Source organism: Corapipo altera, unplaced genomic scaffold (genome assembly GCF_003945725.1).
Source record: "Corapipo altera isolate COAL_440 unplaced genomic scaffold, ASM394572v1 231, whole genome shotgun sequence".
NCBI lineage: Eukaryota > Metazoa > Chordata > Aves > Passeriformes > Pipridae > Corapipo > Corapipo altera.
Window position 1 is genome coordinate 376,197 of NW_020885037.1, and position 18,406 is coordinate 394,602.

General features: G+C 56.6%; 1 protein-coding gene across 15 annotated transcripts in view; it reads right to left on the minus strand.

Annotated features, from left to right (window-relative positions):
* Positions 1 to 18,406, minus strand: part of TCF3 (transcription factor 3) — a 76,427-nt gene that overhangs the window by 14,359 nt on the left and 43,662 nt on the right. For all 15 annotated transcript variants that reach the window (XR_003531796.1, XM_027668383.1, XM_027668381.1 and 12 more), the window contains 3 exons: positions 10,139 to 10,206; positions 6,894 to 7,023; positions 5,211 to 5,260 (listed from right to left, as the gene is read on the minus strand). Coding sequence is in view for 14 of the 15 variants with exons in the window: in XM_027668383.1 (XP_027524184.1) it covers positions 5,211 to 5,260; positions 6,894 to 7,023; positions 10,139 to 10,206 (248 nt within the window). In the remaining variant the exon portion in view is untranslated. The remainder of the gene's footprint in view (positions 1 to 5,210; positions 5,261 to 6,893; positions 7,024 to 10,138; positions 10,207 to 18,406) is intronic.

The following is an 18,406-nucleotide window of genomic DNA, read 5'->3' on the forward strand; positions in this document are numbered from 1 at the left end:
GCTTTCCCTTCCTTTCTAAACTAACCAAACCCATCCTAGAAAGCCCTGACTGAAAATCACCTTGTGCCAGGGCAAAAACACACCTTTATTTTTTTTAAAAAAAGAAACCCAGAAATTCAATACGCAAAGAAACCGAAATGGCACTCAAAGAAACTGAAATGCCACTCAAAATGATGTGAGAACTTTTGTCACAGCTTATTTTCATCCCCTTTGATTCATTCTGAAACCGACAATCTTTTCTTTTTTAAATCCACCTGAAAGCAGGGGCGGGGACAGGGGCTGGCTGGGCTCTGCCTGGCACACACGGCTCTCTTTGGGAAGGAAACCTGCCCTGAGTTTCTCTTTCCCCACAGCCAGCTGCTCCCTTCCAGCCCTGGCCCTCACCAGCAAGAAGGGGCAGAATTGGTGGTGGGGAATAAAAATCAGAATCACAGAATCGTTTAGGCTGGAAAAGACCCTCAAGATCATCAAGTCCAGCACCACCACCATGTTCACCACTAAGCCACGTCCTCAAATGTCACATCCATGCACTTTTTGAACGCTTCCAGGGATAGTGACTCCACCACTGTCCCGGGCAGCCCATTCCAGGCTTCTTCTTGTTTAAAAAAAAAAAAAAAAAAAATCCCCCAAATCCCACCAAACTGCTCTGAAAAGCTCCAGTGGCTGCACTTCAATATATCCATGGCTTCATTTTCCCCTGGCAGCTGAGGTTCCCATTTCTTGGAGCAGCTTCTCCCAAAACTGGGGCGTTCAGAACCCCAGGGGCAGCCCTGGTCCTTCCCCATGTGTCGGCTCACGGGTGGCTGGACCCTGCAGAGCCACAGGAGCTGAAATCACCTTGTGGGTGTTGGTGCTGTGGATGGAGAGCAGGTGAAGGGATAACAGAGCTGAGGGAGGGTCTGGAGCAGCAGGAGCAGCTGAGGGAGCTGGGGGGGCTCAGCCTGGAGAAAAGGAGGCTCGGGGGGGACCTTCTGGCTCTGCAACCCCCTGACAGGAGGGGGGAGCTGGGGGGGGGGGGGGCTCAGACTCTGCTCCCAGACAGAGACAAGGACAAGAGGAAACAGCCTCAAGTTGTGCCAGGGAAGGCTCAGGTGTGATATCAGGGGAAATTTCTTCACTGAAAGAGTGGTCAGGCACTGGCACAGGCTGCCCAAGGCAGTGGTGGAGTCACCATCACTGGAAGTGTTCAAAGACATACAGATGTGGCACTTGGGGACAGGGGTTAGTGCTGGGGTGATGGTTGGGCTCGATGACCTCAGAGAGCTCTTCCAACGCTCCTGATTCCGTGGTTCTGTGGGGAACTCGTGAACTAAAGGCAAAAAAAAACGAAATAAAGAGAGGGGGGAGGGAAAATCCTGACAGACACTGGCAGCTGCCCTTCATCCCTCACTCGAAAAAGAGAATTCCAGGCCCCTTGGCCTCGGAGGGGCAGCGGGGGCAGCGCCGCGGGCACGGGGAGCCACGCGCGGGCAGTGGGGGAACGGAGCGGGGGGTGTGTGTGTGTGTGTGGGGAGGGGGGGAACGAGAACCCAGCAAATTGCCTTTTCCTATAATTTGATTAAATGGCGGGAGCTGGGCCGGGGAGCCGAGGGAAGCAGCCTAAAGAGCCCCGCGCCATCTGCCAGGGGCTGGCGCCGGGCCAGCGCCAGAGGCAGCTGCGCCGCAGCGGCGCGGGGGGGCCACCGGCCCCAACAGCCATTTCCTACATCCCCGCTGGAAACCGGGAGAGCAAAATCGCAGGGATGGAGGGGCAAGGGGGTGCAAAGCAGGGGGGAGGCAGAGCAGGGGTAGAGGTAGAACAGAGGGGAGTTCGCCTTGTTGCTCCCCCATCCTGGACATCCCCCCCCCCCAACTCCTGTTGGAGCCAAATTTCACCACAGTTCCGGCCCTGACCACTCCAAATTTTTTCCTTCACTGCTGGGCACAGGGGAGGCCGTGAAAAGCCGACTCCATCCCTCACTGCCCCAGCCAAGTGAGGAGCACTGAGCCCCTCCGTGTGGGCACGGCGGCCGAGCCGGGGCCGAGCCGGCGGCCAAGCGCTGCAGGAAACAGTAAATCAGGGCCAGGTCCCCGTTCCCCAGCCCTTCCCCAGCCCGTGGCCCCAGCCCTCAGCCGGCGGCCTCGGGGACCTCCAGGTGAGGTCATTTCCTCCGGTTAAAATTGCCAGCGCGGCGAGAGCCGCTTGAAAAGCCCCAGCGCTGGGATCTGCAGCGCTTTGTGGTGTTGGGTTGTTTTCCCCTCCCTGTTTTTCTTGCTCAAACGCAGGAGCTGGGGTGGGACTTCGGGCAGACTGAGGCTAAACAGAGCAGTGACCAGACTGGGAATTCGCAGGCCGAAGCAGCTCCCCGGCACCGCGCTCGCTGCGGCAACAAAATCCTGCAGGAACTGACTTGCACAAAATCCCTCCCCGGGTTCCTGTGGCTCAGCAGCTGATGTGCAGCAGGGCCTGGGGGGCCCCATCCAGCTCTGAGTCCTGTGCCTGGAAACACCAGCCTGTGGTCAGGAGCTCCAGAGCTGCAGGGAGGCTCCAAGGGGCTTCGTGTCCTGAAGGCAACCTATTGCCTGGAATCATGGAATGGTTTGGGCTGGAAGGGACCTTAAAGCTCATCTCATTCCACTCCCTGCCACGGGCAGGGACACCTTCCACTAGCCCAGGTTGCTACTTTGATCCAACCTGGCCTTGAACACTTCCAGGGATGGGGCAGCCACAGCTGCTCTGGGAAACCTGTGCCAGGGCCTCAACACCCTCATTGCCAAGAATTCCTTCCCAATATCCCATCTCACCCTGCCCTCTAGCAGTGGGAAGCCATTCCCCCTTGTCCTGTCCCTCCATCCCTTGTCCCAAGTCCCTCTCCAGCTCTCCTGGAGTCCCTTTAGGCCCTGCAAGGGGCTCTCAGCTCTCCCTGGAGCCTTCTCTTCTCCAGGTGAACCCCCCCAGCTCTCCCAGCCTGGCTCCAGAGCAGAGGGGCTCCAGCCTTTGGAGCATCTCCGTGGCCTCCTCAGGATGTGAGCACTGAGCCCAAAGGCTGCAGGTTACCAGAACAGGTCTCTCTGTGCCCATCCCTGCCTGGCATCACCCCTCACATTCCCCCTGAACCACCTCACGCTGCTGGTGCCTCTCGGTGCCTTTGGCATCATCACTCCCCCTCCAGCCACCCCCAACCCTTCCAGCCGCTGACCTCGGCGAGTTTTCAAAGCAGCTCGGGAATTACAGATTAAAGTACTTCATTTTAATAAGATGCTGATTAACCTATTTATTTTGCACGGGGTCCAGTGATAACACGGGGCGGGCTCCTGCACGGGCCAGTCAGACAAGAAAGAGCCTTTGATCCACTGCCTTTGAGGCCACTCCTTCTGCTTCACACTTCTCCCGCCGCCTCGGCACGGATTTCTCTCCCCAGGTGTGGAAGTTCAAAAACAAACCAGGAAGCCGGAGCTCATGGCACAGGGAGGGTGAGGGAAAGAGGCAGCACCAGCCCATGCTCCAGAAATCAGAGCTTTGGCATCAAGGGGCAGCCGAGGTGCCAGCCAGGGCAAGGAGGGAGATTTAGGGGGGACATGAGGAGGAAATTCACCCTCATGGGTGGTGAGGCCCTGGCACAGGTTGCCCAGAGCAGCTGTAGCTGCCCCATCCCTGGAAGTGTCCAAGGCCAGGTTGGATGGGGCTTGGAGCCACCTGGGCTAGTGGAAGGTGTCCCTGCCCATGGCAGGGTTGGCACTGGATGAGCTTTAGGGTCCTGTCTAACCAAACCATCCTATGAAAGACCACCGTGCAGGTGTCGGCTCAGACACAGGGAAGGGGCTGGGATTTGGCAAATGCCGAGTGGCTTTTCCTGTGGGAATCGGGGCCCTCCCGGGCACTGCCAGCAGGACGGGTCCAGTCCCGGCACTTTGAAATCCGAGGCCAATAAAGGCCATTTGTTGGGAGTGATGTTTTCCCCACATGTTGTCTGGGCTTTAAAAGCTCCACATTTCACACAGAAACTCGAGGCAGCAACACGGACTCTGCTCTGAGCAGGTTTTCCCTGGTAAAACACAGACCTGGGGCAACCTGGCCCTGCTCACTGGAGCTGGTTTCTGCACCATGGGGATCCACACGGACCCTTCAACACCCTCCAGACTGTGAGCCCAACCTGGCAAGCCCTCAGTGCCTTCCTCCCCCTCCATCCTCCCAAACCAGCATCTCAGGGTGCAATTCCAAAGGCAGAGCCTGTGGTGGAGGTTACAGCTCTGTGCCAGCAGCCAGGGAATGCAACTGCACAGACCTCCCCCATGGATGGGGGTGTTCCCTGGGGAATGGGGGAGCACTGCACCAGCACCAGCTTTGGCAGAGAGTGACAGGACACACTTGGGCAAGGGCACAGCCCCAGCCTGGGGACAGAACCCTGGGACAGAGCCTGGGGACAGAGCCCTGGGCCAGAGCCCTGGGGACAGAGCCTGGGGACAGAACCCTGGGGACAGAGCCTGGGGATGGAGCCCTGGGGACAGAGCCTGGGGACAGAGCCCTGGGACAGAGCCCTGGGGACAGAGCCCTGGGGACAGAGCCTGGGGATGGAGCCCTGGGACAGAGCCCTGGGGACAGAGCCATCCCGTTCCCCTCCAAGCACGCAAACGCTCCAGCCAGGAATGCAGCCTCGGCCGCCAGACAGCTCCCGTATTCCTGCAGGAACCCTCCAGCCCACTCCAATTAGCTTTCCTGGAGATCCCATTACTTGCAGCCACAAAGACATTGTTCAGCCTATTCCCCTGGAACAGCCGCGGGAGCAGGGGGAGCGTATTCCTGCAGGCTGCTCAGCTTTCCCAGAGCGCAGCCCGGGCAGTGCACACACACCTGGAGCGGGCTCAGCTGCCCTCCCCGCTCCAACTGCGCTGGTTTCCCTTCTGGAGTGAAATCCGACCCCTCGAGGATCGCGTTTCACTCGCGACATAACGTCAAACAGAGCAGGGGCCGCAGGGCAGGAGGCCACGGCTCAGGGCTCCGGCTGGGGAGGTGCCCCCGCACCGGGAATGCTGCGGCTCCTTCCCTAAGGAGCTCTCCCTCGCATCACTTCCCCGTTCTCCTGCTTTGGGAGCTGGGAAAACCCTTCCCCATCCTGCTAAAATCCAAACCCTCGATGTTTGGGGTTGCAGGACCCTGGCAGCTCCCAGGATTGGGATAATTCCCAAGGGAGGGAGGAGACACCTGTGGGGAACACGCTGCCGGCACTTACCGAGGAGGGGAGTCCAGGAGGCACCTTCCGAACCTTTTTGGGCTGTCCATCTGGGTTAGGGGAGAGAAGAGAGGGTCTAAGTTTTGAAGGGGCTTAGTGGGAGGGAAAACCAGCTACAGCAAAAGTCTCCAGGGTTGGAAGCTGCAGGTACAGACAGGGCTCAGATCCCAAATGTTCCGCAGCCAAGGAAGCATCAACGGTGAAAATGTCCAAGGATGAACCTCTCCAAACCTCATCTGCACCTTTTGGGGGAAGGTTTCAGCCACAGACAGAGATCCCAGGGCAGCAAGAGGTGTCAACCCACGGGGAAGGGCTCCTTGGGAGAGAACGAGCCCATAAATATAATATTTAATGTTATAAACCCTCGTTGGGGTTTTTTTTGGGAAACAATTTAACTTGAAGTGGGTCTGTGGAGAAAGGGAACACGTGCAGGGCTGGGTTGTATTTTCATTTCTCCTTACATAAGGATATACTTGGGAAAGCTTCACTGCTGCAGGAAGCAGGGATGTGCTTCCCAGGACCAGCCCCCAGTACATCTCTCCAGGTCCAGCTCTGGAGGGACAGTGTCTTGGGGGGGGGACAATTCAGGGGGAGGTGGTGGAGAAACATCATGAGTGGCTCAAGGGGAAGCACAACCAGTGCTTCTGATATTTTAATTTGATATGTTCTTAATTTCTATTTTTAATATTATTATTTCTCATCATTATTATTTATTATTTTTCATAATTAAGGTCATTATTTGTCATAATTAAGGAAGGCTGTGGCTGGGGGGGGCAGGGTGCTAACACAGCAAGGGACTCTGCTGGGATGTTTCTCTGGAGGAGAAATTCATCCCATAGAACACAGAAGAATCATTTTCCAGGCTGAAAATGGGTGGGGACTGCCTTTTTCTGAAAAGCACATCACACAGGGTCACTTCTGGTTTCGTTTGTTGGGGAAAGCCCAAAAGAGCAGCAAGAAAGTGATTCTGGAGGGTGCAGGGGAACTGTGACAAGAAACACAACTTCTGGGGAACTGGAGCTTGTCTTCCCTCCAAAGTTAAACTCACACCTGAGCTCAGCCTTTGCTAAAAGCAAAATGGTTCATTCCCAGGTACATCCAGACATGGGCAAGTCCTGCTTGGGAACTATGGAGCAGGCAGGGAGAGAGTGAACATTCCCTGTGTCCCAGGGCGCAGTTCCCACGTCCTGACAGAGTGTCTGGACCTCATGCTACCCTGTTCTTGGGCTCCAGGGAGGGCCACTGGCCATAAAAACAGAATGCCAATGCACTCCAAGGTTTTCCAGGAATGACTAGTGATGTGCAGTGTGGCTGGAGATGTTCTGAGAAGAACCTCGAGCCGTTTGCTGCTTTCAGCTAACCTGACATTTTCCAGGAAGAAGGAAATTCCACCTGGCTCTGAGCCCTTCATTTTTTTAAAGTTAGACATCTCTAAACAGATATATAAAGATATTTCTATGCATTCCCCTCCCCCAAAAAACCAAATTCACGCCAGGTACATGCACATGGCAACATGAGTTTGTCATCCTCAACCCCTCTGTTCTCATCCCCAGCCTCAGTTCCTCATTCCCAAAGGCAGATCCCACGAGGGCACCTGCCCTCAGGGTGACATCCCTGAGGTTCCCTCAAGCTGTGGCACAAAACCAGCGCGGTGGCACCCGGGGGTGGCACGTGGGGACTCACCAATGCTGCTCTCAGCACCTCTCCTGCGAGGATTGTTGGGGTAAGAGAAATACTGGGACCCTCCTTTGCCCCCCGTGGGGGAAAGTGTGCTCGGGCTGGCGATTCCCATCTCGCTGGGCAGGAACCCGGCCTGCAAACAAGGAGAGAGAGAAGCCCTTCCATGGAATTACGCTGGAAAAACTACTCGCTGGGAGAGAACAGAGCTGCTTTGAGACACCTTCCCACCAACTCAGCTGAGGGGAAAAATAAACACAAGCCAAGGGGCCAGAAGGGAAAACAAACCCGTAAATATGGGGGTGGAGGTATGGGGTAGGTGTGGAGGAACAAGAGGGTCTTTCAGCTTCTGTTTTCCTGCAGGACCCCAGCAAGGAACCCCTGCGAGCCAAGGAGGAAAACCAGCAGGTGCCATCATGGGGAGCATCGTGGTCCCAGCTCACCTGCTGCCCAGGAGGGTGGGATAAGCCAATTCTGTTTGTTTGGGAAAGCCCAAAATAGCAGCAAGAAAGTGATTCTGGAGGGTGCAGGGGGAACTGTGACAAGAAACACAAGTTCAGGGGAACTGGAGCTTGTCTTCCCTCCGAAGTTAAACTCACACCTGAGCTCAGCCTTTGGCAAAAGCAAAATGGTTTATTCCCAGGTACATCCAGACACAGGCAAGTCCTGCTTGGGAACAAGCTGCTGCTGCTGCTCAGGGTGGTTTTCTCTTGTGTTTTATCAGAGAAAAGCCAAATCCCTCTTTCTAAAACCAGGAAACTCCTCCCCCGTGTTTATCCCGGCTGACCTTGGGCACGCTGGGAAGCAGAGCTGGGGGAGCTGGAGCCCAGGGTGCTCTCTCCCTCCTGGGATGGAGCAATCCTGCCTTTCCTCCAGCCCCCCTCACCTCGGGAGGAAGTTCAGTGTATTTACATGGAATTGCACAGGGCTGGCAAAGGGCCTTCAAGTCCCAAAAGCTCGGCTTTGACCCATCTTCCGAGGGCAACAGAGGGAAATAAAGGAGGATTTCAGGCTTTTGAGAAACTGGAAAGAAAAACCTCTGCTTTCAAACTCCGTCTCCTCCAGAAAGGGGTCAGGGAGGGAAAGAGGAGCTTGTGTGTTCACAGCTGGTGACATTCCTGCAATCTGTTCCAGTGCTCAGGTTACCGTCACACCGGACCTGCTCCGCCAAGGAAAGCAGCCCAGAGGGATCCCAGGAGCTGCTGCCCAGCTCCTCCCATGGGCATCTCTGGGATTTTAAGGCCATTTCTCAGAGAAAGGGGTTTTCTTCCCATTCCCTCTCCCTCAAGATGCCTCTGGAGATGGTTCAACGTTAAACAAGAAGGAAGCCACGGCTCTGCCTCGGAGCAGAGTGTTTTTGGGAAGAACCTGCTCCCTCAGCCAGGGCATCTCCACCAGAACATTTTTCATCTTTTCAAAAATAATAAAAAAAAAAGGTCAACCCTCCCCTCACTCCCCCAAACGGGAGCCAGAAGCAACAACTGCTCTGGGGGTCACAGCTGGCTCCGTTCACCTCCCCAGCCCCACACAAGGGGGTTTTGTCTCCCCCTCACATCAAATGGGATCTGCCACCCGATCCAGAGCCCTGCAGCACCATTCCCCCCCCCTCATTTCTGTTACCTTATATCTCCCCTCCTCCACGAGAGCCCAGCAAAACCATCACATCCAAAAGCAACACTTGGCACCGGGCCCGGTTTTGTTTGAGCAGCTTCAGTGGTAAATGAAATCCACTCTGGCACAGCCAGCACAGCTGCTCCAGCAAAGGAAACATCCTCACTTCAGAGAGGAGGAAATTATGACCAATTTGTGTAAAATTAAAACATGTAATGTGTGCGTGTGTGTACACAGATGAAATAAAAGCTGTCCGGCCAAAAGCTCCTCCCGTGGATCAAATGGTGGGACTGTTTCCCCGGAGCCACTCTGGGCACTGACGGGGCACTTGGAGCAACACATCAAAGCAGAGGTGCTCGCTCCTTCCCCAGAAACTATTTCTGGATGCTGGTGGCAGCAGGGAAGATCATCCCAGGGCTGCTGGACTGTGTTCCCGGGCTCGGATTTACGCCTGTGGTATTCCCCACAGGAAGAGAGTCCTTCCCCCAGCACGGCCCGGGGTTCACACGGGGTGACCCGACGGGGCCGGGCTGTGGCTGCAAGAGGCAGCTCTGCCCCCGTGTCCCTCCTGGATTGTGGAGATCATGGAATGTCAGAACGATTCGGGTTTAAAGGGACCTTAAAGCCCATCCAATTCCACCCCCCTGCCACGGGCAGGAACACCTTCCACTAGCCCAGGTTGCTCCAAGCTCCCTCCAGCCTGGCCTTGGACACTTCCAGGCATGGGGCAGCCACAGCTGCTCTGGGAAACCTGGGACAGCCCCTCCCCACCCTCACAGCCAACAATTCCTTCCCAATATCCCACCTAAATCTGCCCTCCTTCAGCTTAAAGCCATTCCCCCTGTCCTGTCCCTCCATCCCTTGTCCCCAGTCCCTCTCCAGCTCTCCTGGAGCCCCTTTAGGCCCTGCAAGGGGCTCTCAGGTCTCCCTGGAGCCTTCTCTTCTCCAGGTGAACCCCCCCAGCTCTCCCAGCCTGGCTCCAGAGCAGAGGGGCTCCAGCCCTGGAGCATCCCAGCAGCTCCACGTCCTGATGTTGTTGCCCCAGAGCTGAACACAGAACTTGGCTGTGGGTCTCCACCATAAAACACAAACACTGCCCAATAATCACTGAAATGATGATACAACAGCACAGAAACCATCTCATGGAATCTCCCTCCCCTAAACTGGGACACAGGGTACTGAGGGATTTTTGGGTTGGAGAGGGAGAGAGAGAGAGAGCCCCAGGGCAGGCAGCAGGAGGGAAAAGATGCCTTCCTTGGCCACCCTGGCACAGGGAAAGGTGTTGCTTGGATCTGACTCACTGGAACTCCCCACCAAGACAGCGTAGCTGGGTCACGGCTGATTAAATACAAGCCAGGATTAACAATAACAAAACAAGTGAGCCTGACTGAAGAGGTTTGGAAAAGAAGTGAGAAGCTGCTACAACCAACATTTTCTAACCTCTGACAACTCTTCTGAGCCAGCAACACACGCCTGTGTGAACTCTTGATGCTCCACAGAGGTTTTGGAGCAGAGCAGAGGCTTTCCAGGACCCCGTGCACAGAGGTGAGATGCAAACCCCAGGCTGGTTTTATTCACAGGCTCTCGCTCCTGGGAGCCAGCAAATCAAGCAAAAAAACCTCCCTGCATTTTATCATTACCTGGTTTAGTCCTGGCATCCCTGTGTCTCTTCCAAACGTGGAGTACGAGGCTCTGTCACTGCTCTTCCCTGCAGAGAAGAGAGAAGACAAGGGTTTGGGTAAGAGGAAGGGGGATGTGTTTTGTGTGCCCCCAAGCACCTGGGCCCCGCTGAGAGGCAAAGCCTGTTTCTGTGAGGCAGCTCCCTCTGCCCCCCATGGCAGTGACAGCCTCCCAAAAAGCTTGTGCTAAAACAGGAGTCGCTTTAAGTTCACAGAGAGCGGGTCCATAAACACCGAGAGCCGGCGCTGCAGCGGCGCAGGGAAGTGCCTGTGGCCATGGAAACTGCCAGTGTCAGCCCAGAGCCAAAAAAATCCCTGCAGACACCTCACATCCAGCCAGCTGAACTTGGCAGAGGCAGGGACGGAGCAAACCAAGCGCCAGGATGAGTGACCAGACTCCACAGGCGCTTTCCAGACAACAGGAAATACAATCCCGGAGCACGAGAGCTGAGCTCCTGCTCCCTTACAGTGCACTGGTCACCTTCTCCCCCTCTCCTGGTGGAGATTCAACTTTCCAAACCTCATCCAGGTCTGAAGAGCAGGGATTAATAGGAAAGCATTCCCTTCCTTGCCAAGCCCCCTCTGTTCAGTCCCACCAGGCAGACTCCTCCTGGCCCGTGGGTTCCTCACAGCCATTGCTGCCAACTGGGATCCACACGGGAGCAGCCCTGTGCCAGCAGTGCCCACGTGAACTTTATAGACTGGTTTGGATTGGAAGAGACCTTAAAACCCATGCAGTTCCACCCCCTGCCATGGGCAGGGACACCTTCCACTATCCCACACTGCTCCAAGTCCCATCCAACCTGGCCTTGGACACTTGCAGGGATGGGGCAGCCACAGCTGCTCTGGGCAACCTGTGCCAGATGAGAAGAGAGAGGAGGCTGCTCATTTTGCAACCTTACCATGGAGGCCTTGAACTTGAGCCAAAAACTTCAGAGTGGGTTCCCCCACTGCAATCCCCAAACCCCAGAGCCCCATTCCTGATGGGAAGGTCATGGCACACCAGCACCTCCCACCCCTCACCTCCAGCAGGAGCTGGGCACACCAGGCACTGCTGCTGTTCCCTCTCAGAGGCTTAAACGTTAAGTAAACAAAGGTCAGGATGTCAGAGGATGGATCCCCTAAATGACCTAATTTCTAAAAGAGCTTAAGGGCTGGAGTGCCGCAGCGCCGGCCACGCTGCAGAGGACTCAGCAGGTTGTGGCATCAGGGGGGTCACAGTTACTCCTAAAGCAGAGGAAAAGCAGGGTAATGCCATGTGGGTTTGGCTGGACAGCAGCAGCCAGACCTCCCATCTGATAACACACTGCTTCTTCCACACCCTGGCTGGAGTTGGGAATCATGGAATTACTGACTGGCTTGGGTTGGAAGGGACCTTGAAGCCCATCTCCTGCCATGGGCAGGGTCACCTTCCACTAGATCAGGTTGTTCCAACCCCCTTCCATCGGCCTCAGCCATCACCAGAGAACCTGGGCTGAACCACAGAGCTCCTGGCCATGGTTGGGAAGTTTGGGCAATCCCCAACCATAAGATGTTTAACCAGGGCAAGTGCTGGATCCTGCCCCTGGGATGGGGCAGCCCTGGATGCAGGGACAGACTGGGGAACCAGGGGCTGGAGAGTAGCACCACAGGAAGGGCCCTGGGGGTCCTGGTCAGTGGCCAGTTGGATCTGAGTCAGCAGAGTGTCCTGGCAGCCCAAAGGGCCACCCTGTCCTGGGGGGCATCAGGCCCAGCATCGCTGGCCGGGCCAGGGAGGGGATTGTCCCACCCTGCTCTGACCTGGGGCGGCCTCACCTCGAGTCCTGGGGGCTGTTTGGGGGCCACAGTGTCAGAGGGATCTGAAGCTGTTGGAGAGTGTCCAAAGGAGGGACACAGAGAGGGGGAAGGGTCTGAGGAGCAGCTGAGGGCACTCGGCTGGTTCAGCTGGAGCAGAGGAGACTGAGGGGAGACTCCTCGGGGGCTGCAGCTCCTGCCCAGGGGAGGCAGAGGGGCAGGGACTGAGCTCTGCTCTGGGACCAGGGACAGGAGCCAGGGAAGGGCTGGAGCTGTGCCAGGGGGTTGGGATGGATCTCAGGGAAAGGTTCTTCCCCCAGAGGGTGCTGGGGCACTGCCCAGGCTCCCCAGGGCAGTGGGCACGGCCCCAAGGCTGCCAGAGCTCCAGGAGCATTTGGACAACGCTCTGAGGGACAGGGTGGGATTGTTGGGGTGTCCTGGGCAGGGCCAGGGGTTGGACTGGATGATCCCTGTGGGTCCCTCCCAGCTCAGGAGATTCTGGGATTCTCTGAACCCAGGGCCAGCTCTGCACTGCACTGCTCCAAACCCACAACCTTCTCTGGATGGTCTCTGTTGCCTTCCTTGGTTAATGTGCCTGGTATCAGTGTCTCCTGCACGCTTGGATCAGTGGGAGCCTCCTGGGATGTGGGAGACTGGGAAATAGAGGGCAGCCCCCAGCCAGCCCCAGCTCCTGCACCCTCCATCATCACATGACAAGGGGAAAAGCAGCAAAAAGCTCAGCAGTAGAAATTCTACATCTAATTTCCTACGAAAACAAGGCAGAGAAGAGAATGGCAAACCTTTCCAGGCCGGTAACTCAGCCTATTGAAATTCAAGAAGTCCACAAGTGGGGCAAGAAGCAGCTGAACCTGCCAGCAGAAGGAGCTGTTTCTGCGGGCAGGGAGATGCCACCGGCACAGGCGGCAAACCCGGAGTCACCCTGGTCACCCCTTGGCAGACACAGCCCAGGGCACCGGCCAGGAAAGGTGGCAAAGGCCCAGAAAGGAGGCAGGGACCAGGATGGAGGCAGGTCTCGGCAAAGAAACCCCCAGGAATCTCCCCCAATGCTGTCTTGCTCCCAATGGAATTACTGAAATCCTGCAGACGGGAGTTAAGGGATCTGGTGGGAGGGGGATCAGAAGGTACTGGGAATAAATCCCTTGAAGAGGAAAGGGTTTTCCTTTGGAAATCCTCTCTGTGAGATTTACTTCTGCCAATTTTAACATGCCAAGGTGAAGCTCTGTGGAGCCACCTCGAGCAAGGTGCATCCAGAAACTGGCTGGGAGCATTCAGCATTTCCAGCTCTTCCTGGCATTCCTTTGCTGGGAGTCCTGGCATCCCCCTCCTGCCTTTGCCCCTTGCCACCCCCTTCCCCTGCCCGTGATGCCTTCAGCCATGCTCAACAAGCCTTTTCCCAGCCTCTCTCCTCTCCCCAGCACGTTCCCTCTCGCAGGATCCAGCTGTGCCAGGCTCAAGGAAGCCTCCCCCTGGCTCTGCCCTCACCCAGGGATTCTCCAGAGAACCCCCCACGCCCTCTGTGCTGGCACCTCCCAAAGGCACATCTGCTCCTGAGCCCAGGGACAAGGTGGCACAGTCAAAACTCCTCTTTCCCGAGGTTCCCACCAGCTCTGGCAGCAACAGGGATTGGCTTTGGCACCTGGACTGTGGCAGCATTTCACCCCCACGGGAGCAAACTGCTTGTAAATGAACTTGTGGCTTTGCCATCTCTCTCCCCACTCACAGAATGTCCTGAGATGGATGGGACCCACAGGGATCACCAGAGTCCAGCTCCTGGCCCTGCACAGGACACCCCAAGAAAAGGTATTTAAGTGTTGCCTATGAGTTTTTCCAGCACCTGCTGGCAAACCCAGTGCCCTCACATCACCCATCCCTGAAACAGCCCTGGTGCAGCTCCCACCACCCACCACGAGCCTCCCCCAGCCCTGCACAGATAATTCCATTAGAGTTCCAGCCTGGGGGAAAAGGGGAGGAAAAACACAGCCAGGGATTAAAAAGGGGGAGGGGAAAAAAAAAGTTAAAAACCCAGGAGCAGCAACAACCCCCCATTAAAGCCATTGTCCAGGAAGACCCCAATCCACAGGCACTGACAATACCCACCCGATTAGAAACATTGCTCTGAAAGGCAGCTAATTACTAGAAATAATTACTAGAAAGAAATCTGTTATGGCTTATCAGTTTCCTCACTGTTTAACCAACCCCCTCCCTGCCTGCCCCTGCTGAAGATGAACAGTAAATTGTGAAGCTGGTGATTTCAAACAGACAGAAAAGCCCTTCTCACCCTCCTCATCCTCTGGGCCAAGCTGGTTTGTCACCATGCTGTGTGCTGGCACCACTCTGGGAGAGCCAGGGACCCTCCTGTCACCTCTCCACACCCCGGGCTGGGATGCTCAGAAGTCCCCAGGATGTCCTTTGTCCTCCAGGAGCAGCCCCAAGGGCTGGCACAGGACACCCCAACAATCCCACCCTGTCCCTCAGAGCATTGTCCAAACACTCCTGGAGCTCTGGCAGCCTTGGGGTCGTGCCCACTGCCCTGGGGAGCCTGGGCAGTGCCCCAGCACCCTGTGGGGGAAGAACCTTTCCCTGAGATCCATCCCAATCCCCTGGCACAGCTCCAGCCCTTCTCTGGCTCCTGTCCCTGGTCCCAGAGCAGAGCCCAGATGCTCCTCAGACCCTTCCCCAGCTCTGTGTCCCTCCTTTGGACACTTTCTAATTCACTTTCTTCTTCTGTTTTTTAAATTCAGGTGATCCCATCCCCGTGCAGCACAGCCCAGAGCTCCCTGCCCAGTTAGTCCTGCACACAGCTCTGGTTTTCCCCCTCCCCTCATGGAGCTGAAGCTGTGGCAGAGACTGAAGATTCCCCTCACACTGTCCCCTTCCTGAGTGCAGAGAGGCGTCACCCCCAGCTCTGGGGGAGCCCTGAGGGCAGAGGAAAGGTCAGCTCTGAGAGCAGCTCCCCCAGGTCCCATGCCAGGGCAGCCCCTCCCTGCTCTGTGCTGCAGGGGCCTCCCAAAGCAAATCCCATCGTGCCAGACGCTGGATGTTCAACAAAAGAACATCCACGAGGCCAAATCCGACATCTCTGTGTCTGAGCTGAACACATTTCAGTGCTTTTCCTTTCAAACTGGCTTTGGATGAGGAGTGCACCCTGCAGTCCACAGGGACACCACCCCCAGCCTGGGTTGGAGCAGGGCTGCAGAGAGGAGCAGGCAGTGACTGTCCCTCTGGCTCCAGTGATGCTGTTCCCATGCCAGGACTGCTGGGATCACTGCCTGCCTGCAAGGAATGACAGGGAACAACAGGGATTAAATCTGCCTGGCCTGTGCACCAGAGCTTTGTGCTCCCCCAGTTCTGCCCCAGGGGCTGAGCAGCCCCCTCCTCACGGCTCCAGGGGGGGACTCTGGGCAGGGGAGGAGGGCACGGGGTGGGGTGATGGCAAAGGGACCTCCCAGGACAGGAACAAGGGGCAGGGCCGCAGCCTCACAGGGATTTTGGGGATGTGCTGGCAGAACCCTACTCTGGCTGAACTCACACCCATGTTCCTCCTCTCCTGGGCCAGGCAAATCCCTCCAGCCCTGCCTTTTTCATGGAGTTTCTGCCCATGGAGTTTGCAAAGCCAGCTCCTGGTGCAGGGACACACCGGGAAGAACTCTGGATGAACACACATGTTCCACTGCTCCTCTATCCAAAGGGCCACCCCACCCTGCAGCTTCCAAATCTCTCTCCTTGCCCTCTGCTTGTGTCAGATCAGTTTGAGTGGTGACACAGCTCGTGAGGGAAGGGGAGCACAGGCTGCACCCGGGATCCTCCTCAGGCACTTCATGGCCCCAAAATGCCACCAGCCTGCAGGGGCAGGTGAAATCTCTGCTCTGGAAAGGATTGTTTCAAAGCTCGGGCTGGCAGGAGCTCCTCAGCCCACCAAAAGCCTGATCAGAGAGGAGCCTCTTTTTCCATGTGGAAAACAGAGCCAAAAAAATCACTGTTTAGCTCCATTTCCCCAACAAGTGCTGCCCGGCCAGCAGTGTCCCTGCGCCCTGGGAAGGTGCTTGCTGTCCCTAAAGCCCATTGTCAGAGGATGGGGGGCTGCAGCCTGGCCCTGGGACATGTACTGACTCCAGGAACCCAAAATCCAGAGGACAGGGGTCCCAGGAGGAGGCCAGCACCACCATGACTGTGCTCAGAGCCTGCAGCAGCATGGGAAGCCCTTTGGGGCCCTTTCAGCTCAGCCTCCATCTCTAGCTGGCCAAGCCCACTACTGCCAACACAGATCATTCATATTCCACCCAAAATGTTTCTTTCAGCAGTTCTTGATCCTTCTTGAAGAGACAGAGATCAAGTGGGAAAGAGACACAAATTCTGATGTTGGAGAAGGGCTCAGATGTCTCACACAGTTTTCATCCACTGAGTACCAGAACATGTTCATCCTCATCTCCTCCCTCCACCTCCTCCAATTTTCAAATTCCCTGATTCCACTCAAGTTCCCCACTGGAGTGAGGTTCCCAGCCCAGGGGGACCTTGATGGCAACCAGGGACTGGCAGATGAAGTGACACATCTCCAAAACTCTCCTTTCCCTCCCATTCTGCCACTGCTTTCACACTACTGCATGCAAAAGCACTATTTTATTTTCCTGCCCATTCCTCTCCCCTATCCTTCAGCATCTGGCCACTCAAAAAACTTTCCTTGGAAAAGAGGAAGAGAAAATCCCCCCCATGGTCTTCCTTGGGTTCATCCTGCTCAGCACATGAGCAGGTTTAGATTAGATTGTAGGTTTAGATTAGATATTGTGGAAAAATTCCCTGTGAGGGTGGGGAGGCCCTGGCAGAGGTTGCCCAGAGAAGCTGTGGCTGTCCCACCCCTGGAAGTGTCCAAGACCAGGTTGGACAGGGCTTGGGAGACACCAGGTCTAGTGGAAGGTGTCCCTGCCCATGGCAGGGGGTGGGACTGGATGGGCTTTAAGGCCCCTTCCCACCCAAACCATTCCATGTTTCTACAATGAAAACTTATTTATGTATTTTGGAACTTGCTCCAGGAATTGACGCTTTCTACTTCACCACACCCAACTTTAGGAACAAAAGGGACTTTGAAATGTGAAGAACCCCTTTACACCTCTGGCTGTTCCCTGTTTTGGCACTGGAGCTCCTGGTGCTGCACCCACTGCCCGGGCTGGGACCCCGTGGGGACACAGCACTCGAGCCTCGGGCACAGAGCGTGGCCACTGTCCCACAGGCCACTGATTGCCCTCAGCTCCAGGGCCAGCCACTGGAAATCACCCTCTGGGGCTGTGGAGGCTCCAGCTCCACGTGCCGGGGACCGGTCGGGCCGGCAGCCCCGCCGGGAGCGCCGGGAGTGCCGCAGAGCCTGCCAAGGACCGGGAGCCCCGGCTTTGAGAGGGAGCCAAAGGCGTCTTCCCTGCACACATCAAAGGGGAAACCTCCGTGTTCCTCCCCGGGCAGCTCCTTCTGGGCTGGAAACTCTCAAGGCTGCCTTGGCCCCAGGTGTGGGATGGGTTGGGATGGGCCCCCCCACGCACAGCCCCCAAAACCTCGCTGAGCTGCATCAAGGCTCCCCCATCCTGCTCAGAAACTTCTCCTCTGCTTCACTGACATCCTCCTGGGGCAGAAATGAGAAGGAAGAACCACCCTTGCAGAGGGATGGGGGAGCTGCTCAGAAATGCTCCTCCACCCGCACACAACACACCTGCCCCCAGGGGCAACTAAACTTCGTCCCCCCAACAGCACGAGGGGTGAAAGGGGGGAGCAGAGCTGACAGCAAGCCCCTCACTCTCACCTGAGCCAGGAGCAGCCAACACGTGGCTGCTCCCTTCCCAGCACGACCCTGCTCTGCTCTTCCCCTTTCCCACCAGCTCTGCAGGAGGAAGGTCCTGTTGTGGGGGGGATTTTCCGTTTCAAACACCATTCCCTCTTCTCACCCCTCCTTCACACCCCGAGCGAGCCCTGTCCCGGCACCGCTCCCTCCGCACGCGCCGGGGGTTTAATCACCCCTGCGTGGGCAAAGGTGGGGAGGACTAACCCCAATTCCTGACCTCTAATGCCATTAGAGCTCTCTAAGCCCTTCAGGATGGATATTTTCTGCTCTTAATCTCTCCTCCCGCCCCCGAGCTGGGAGAGGTAACTGGGTAAATGGTCACACACATCCGGTCACGCAGGATCATCATCTCCGGCACTCGCCGGTCCCTGGGAGCTCCTCACACTGCCCAGTTGGATCTGGGGATGGAGGAGTCAGATGGGGCTGCTGGAGCCTTGCAGGACACAGGAAGAGGTCCCTCCAAATCCCACTGCAGCAAGGGGAGCACCTCCAGCTCTCTGCAGGGGCTGCCAGGCTGGGAAGCAACACAACCACGTGCCCCTTTCAAGTCAACAGTCACTGAGGGACCACAGTGGGGTCATCTAGTCACACCTCCCCACTCAAGCAGGGTC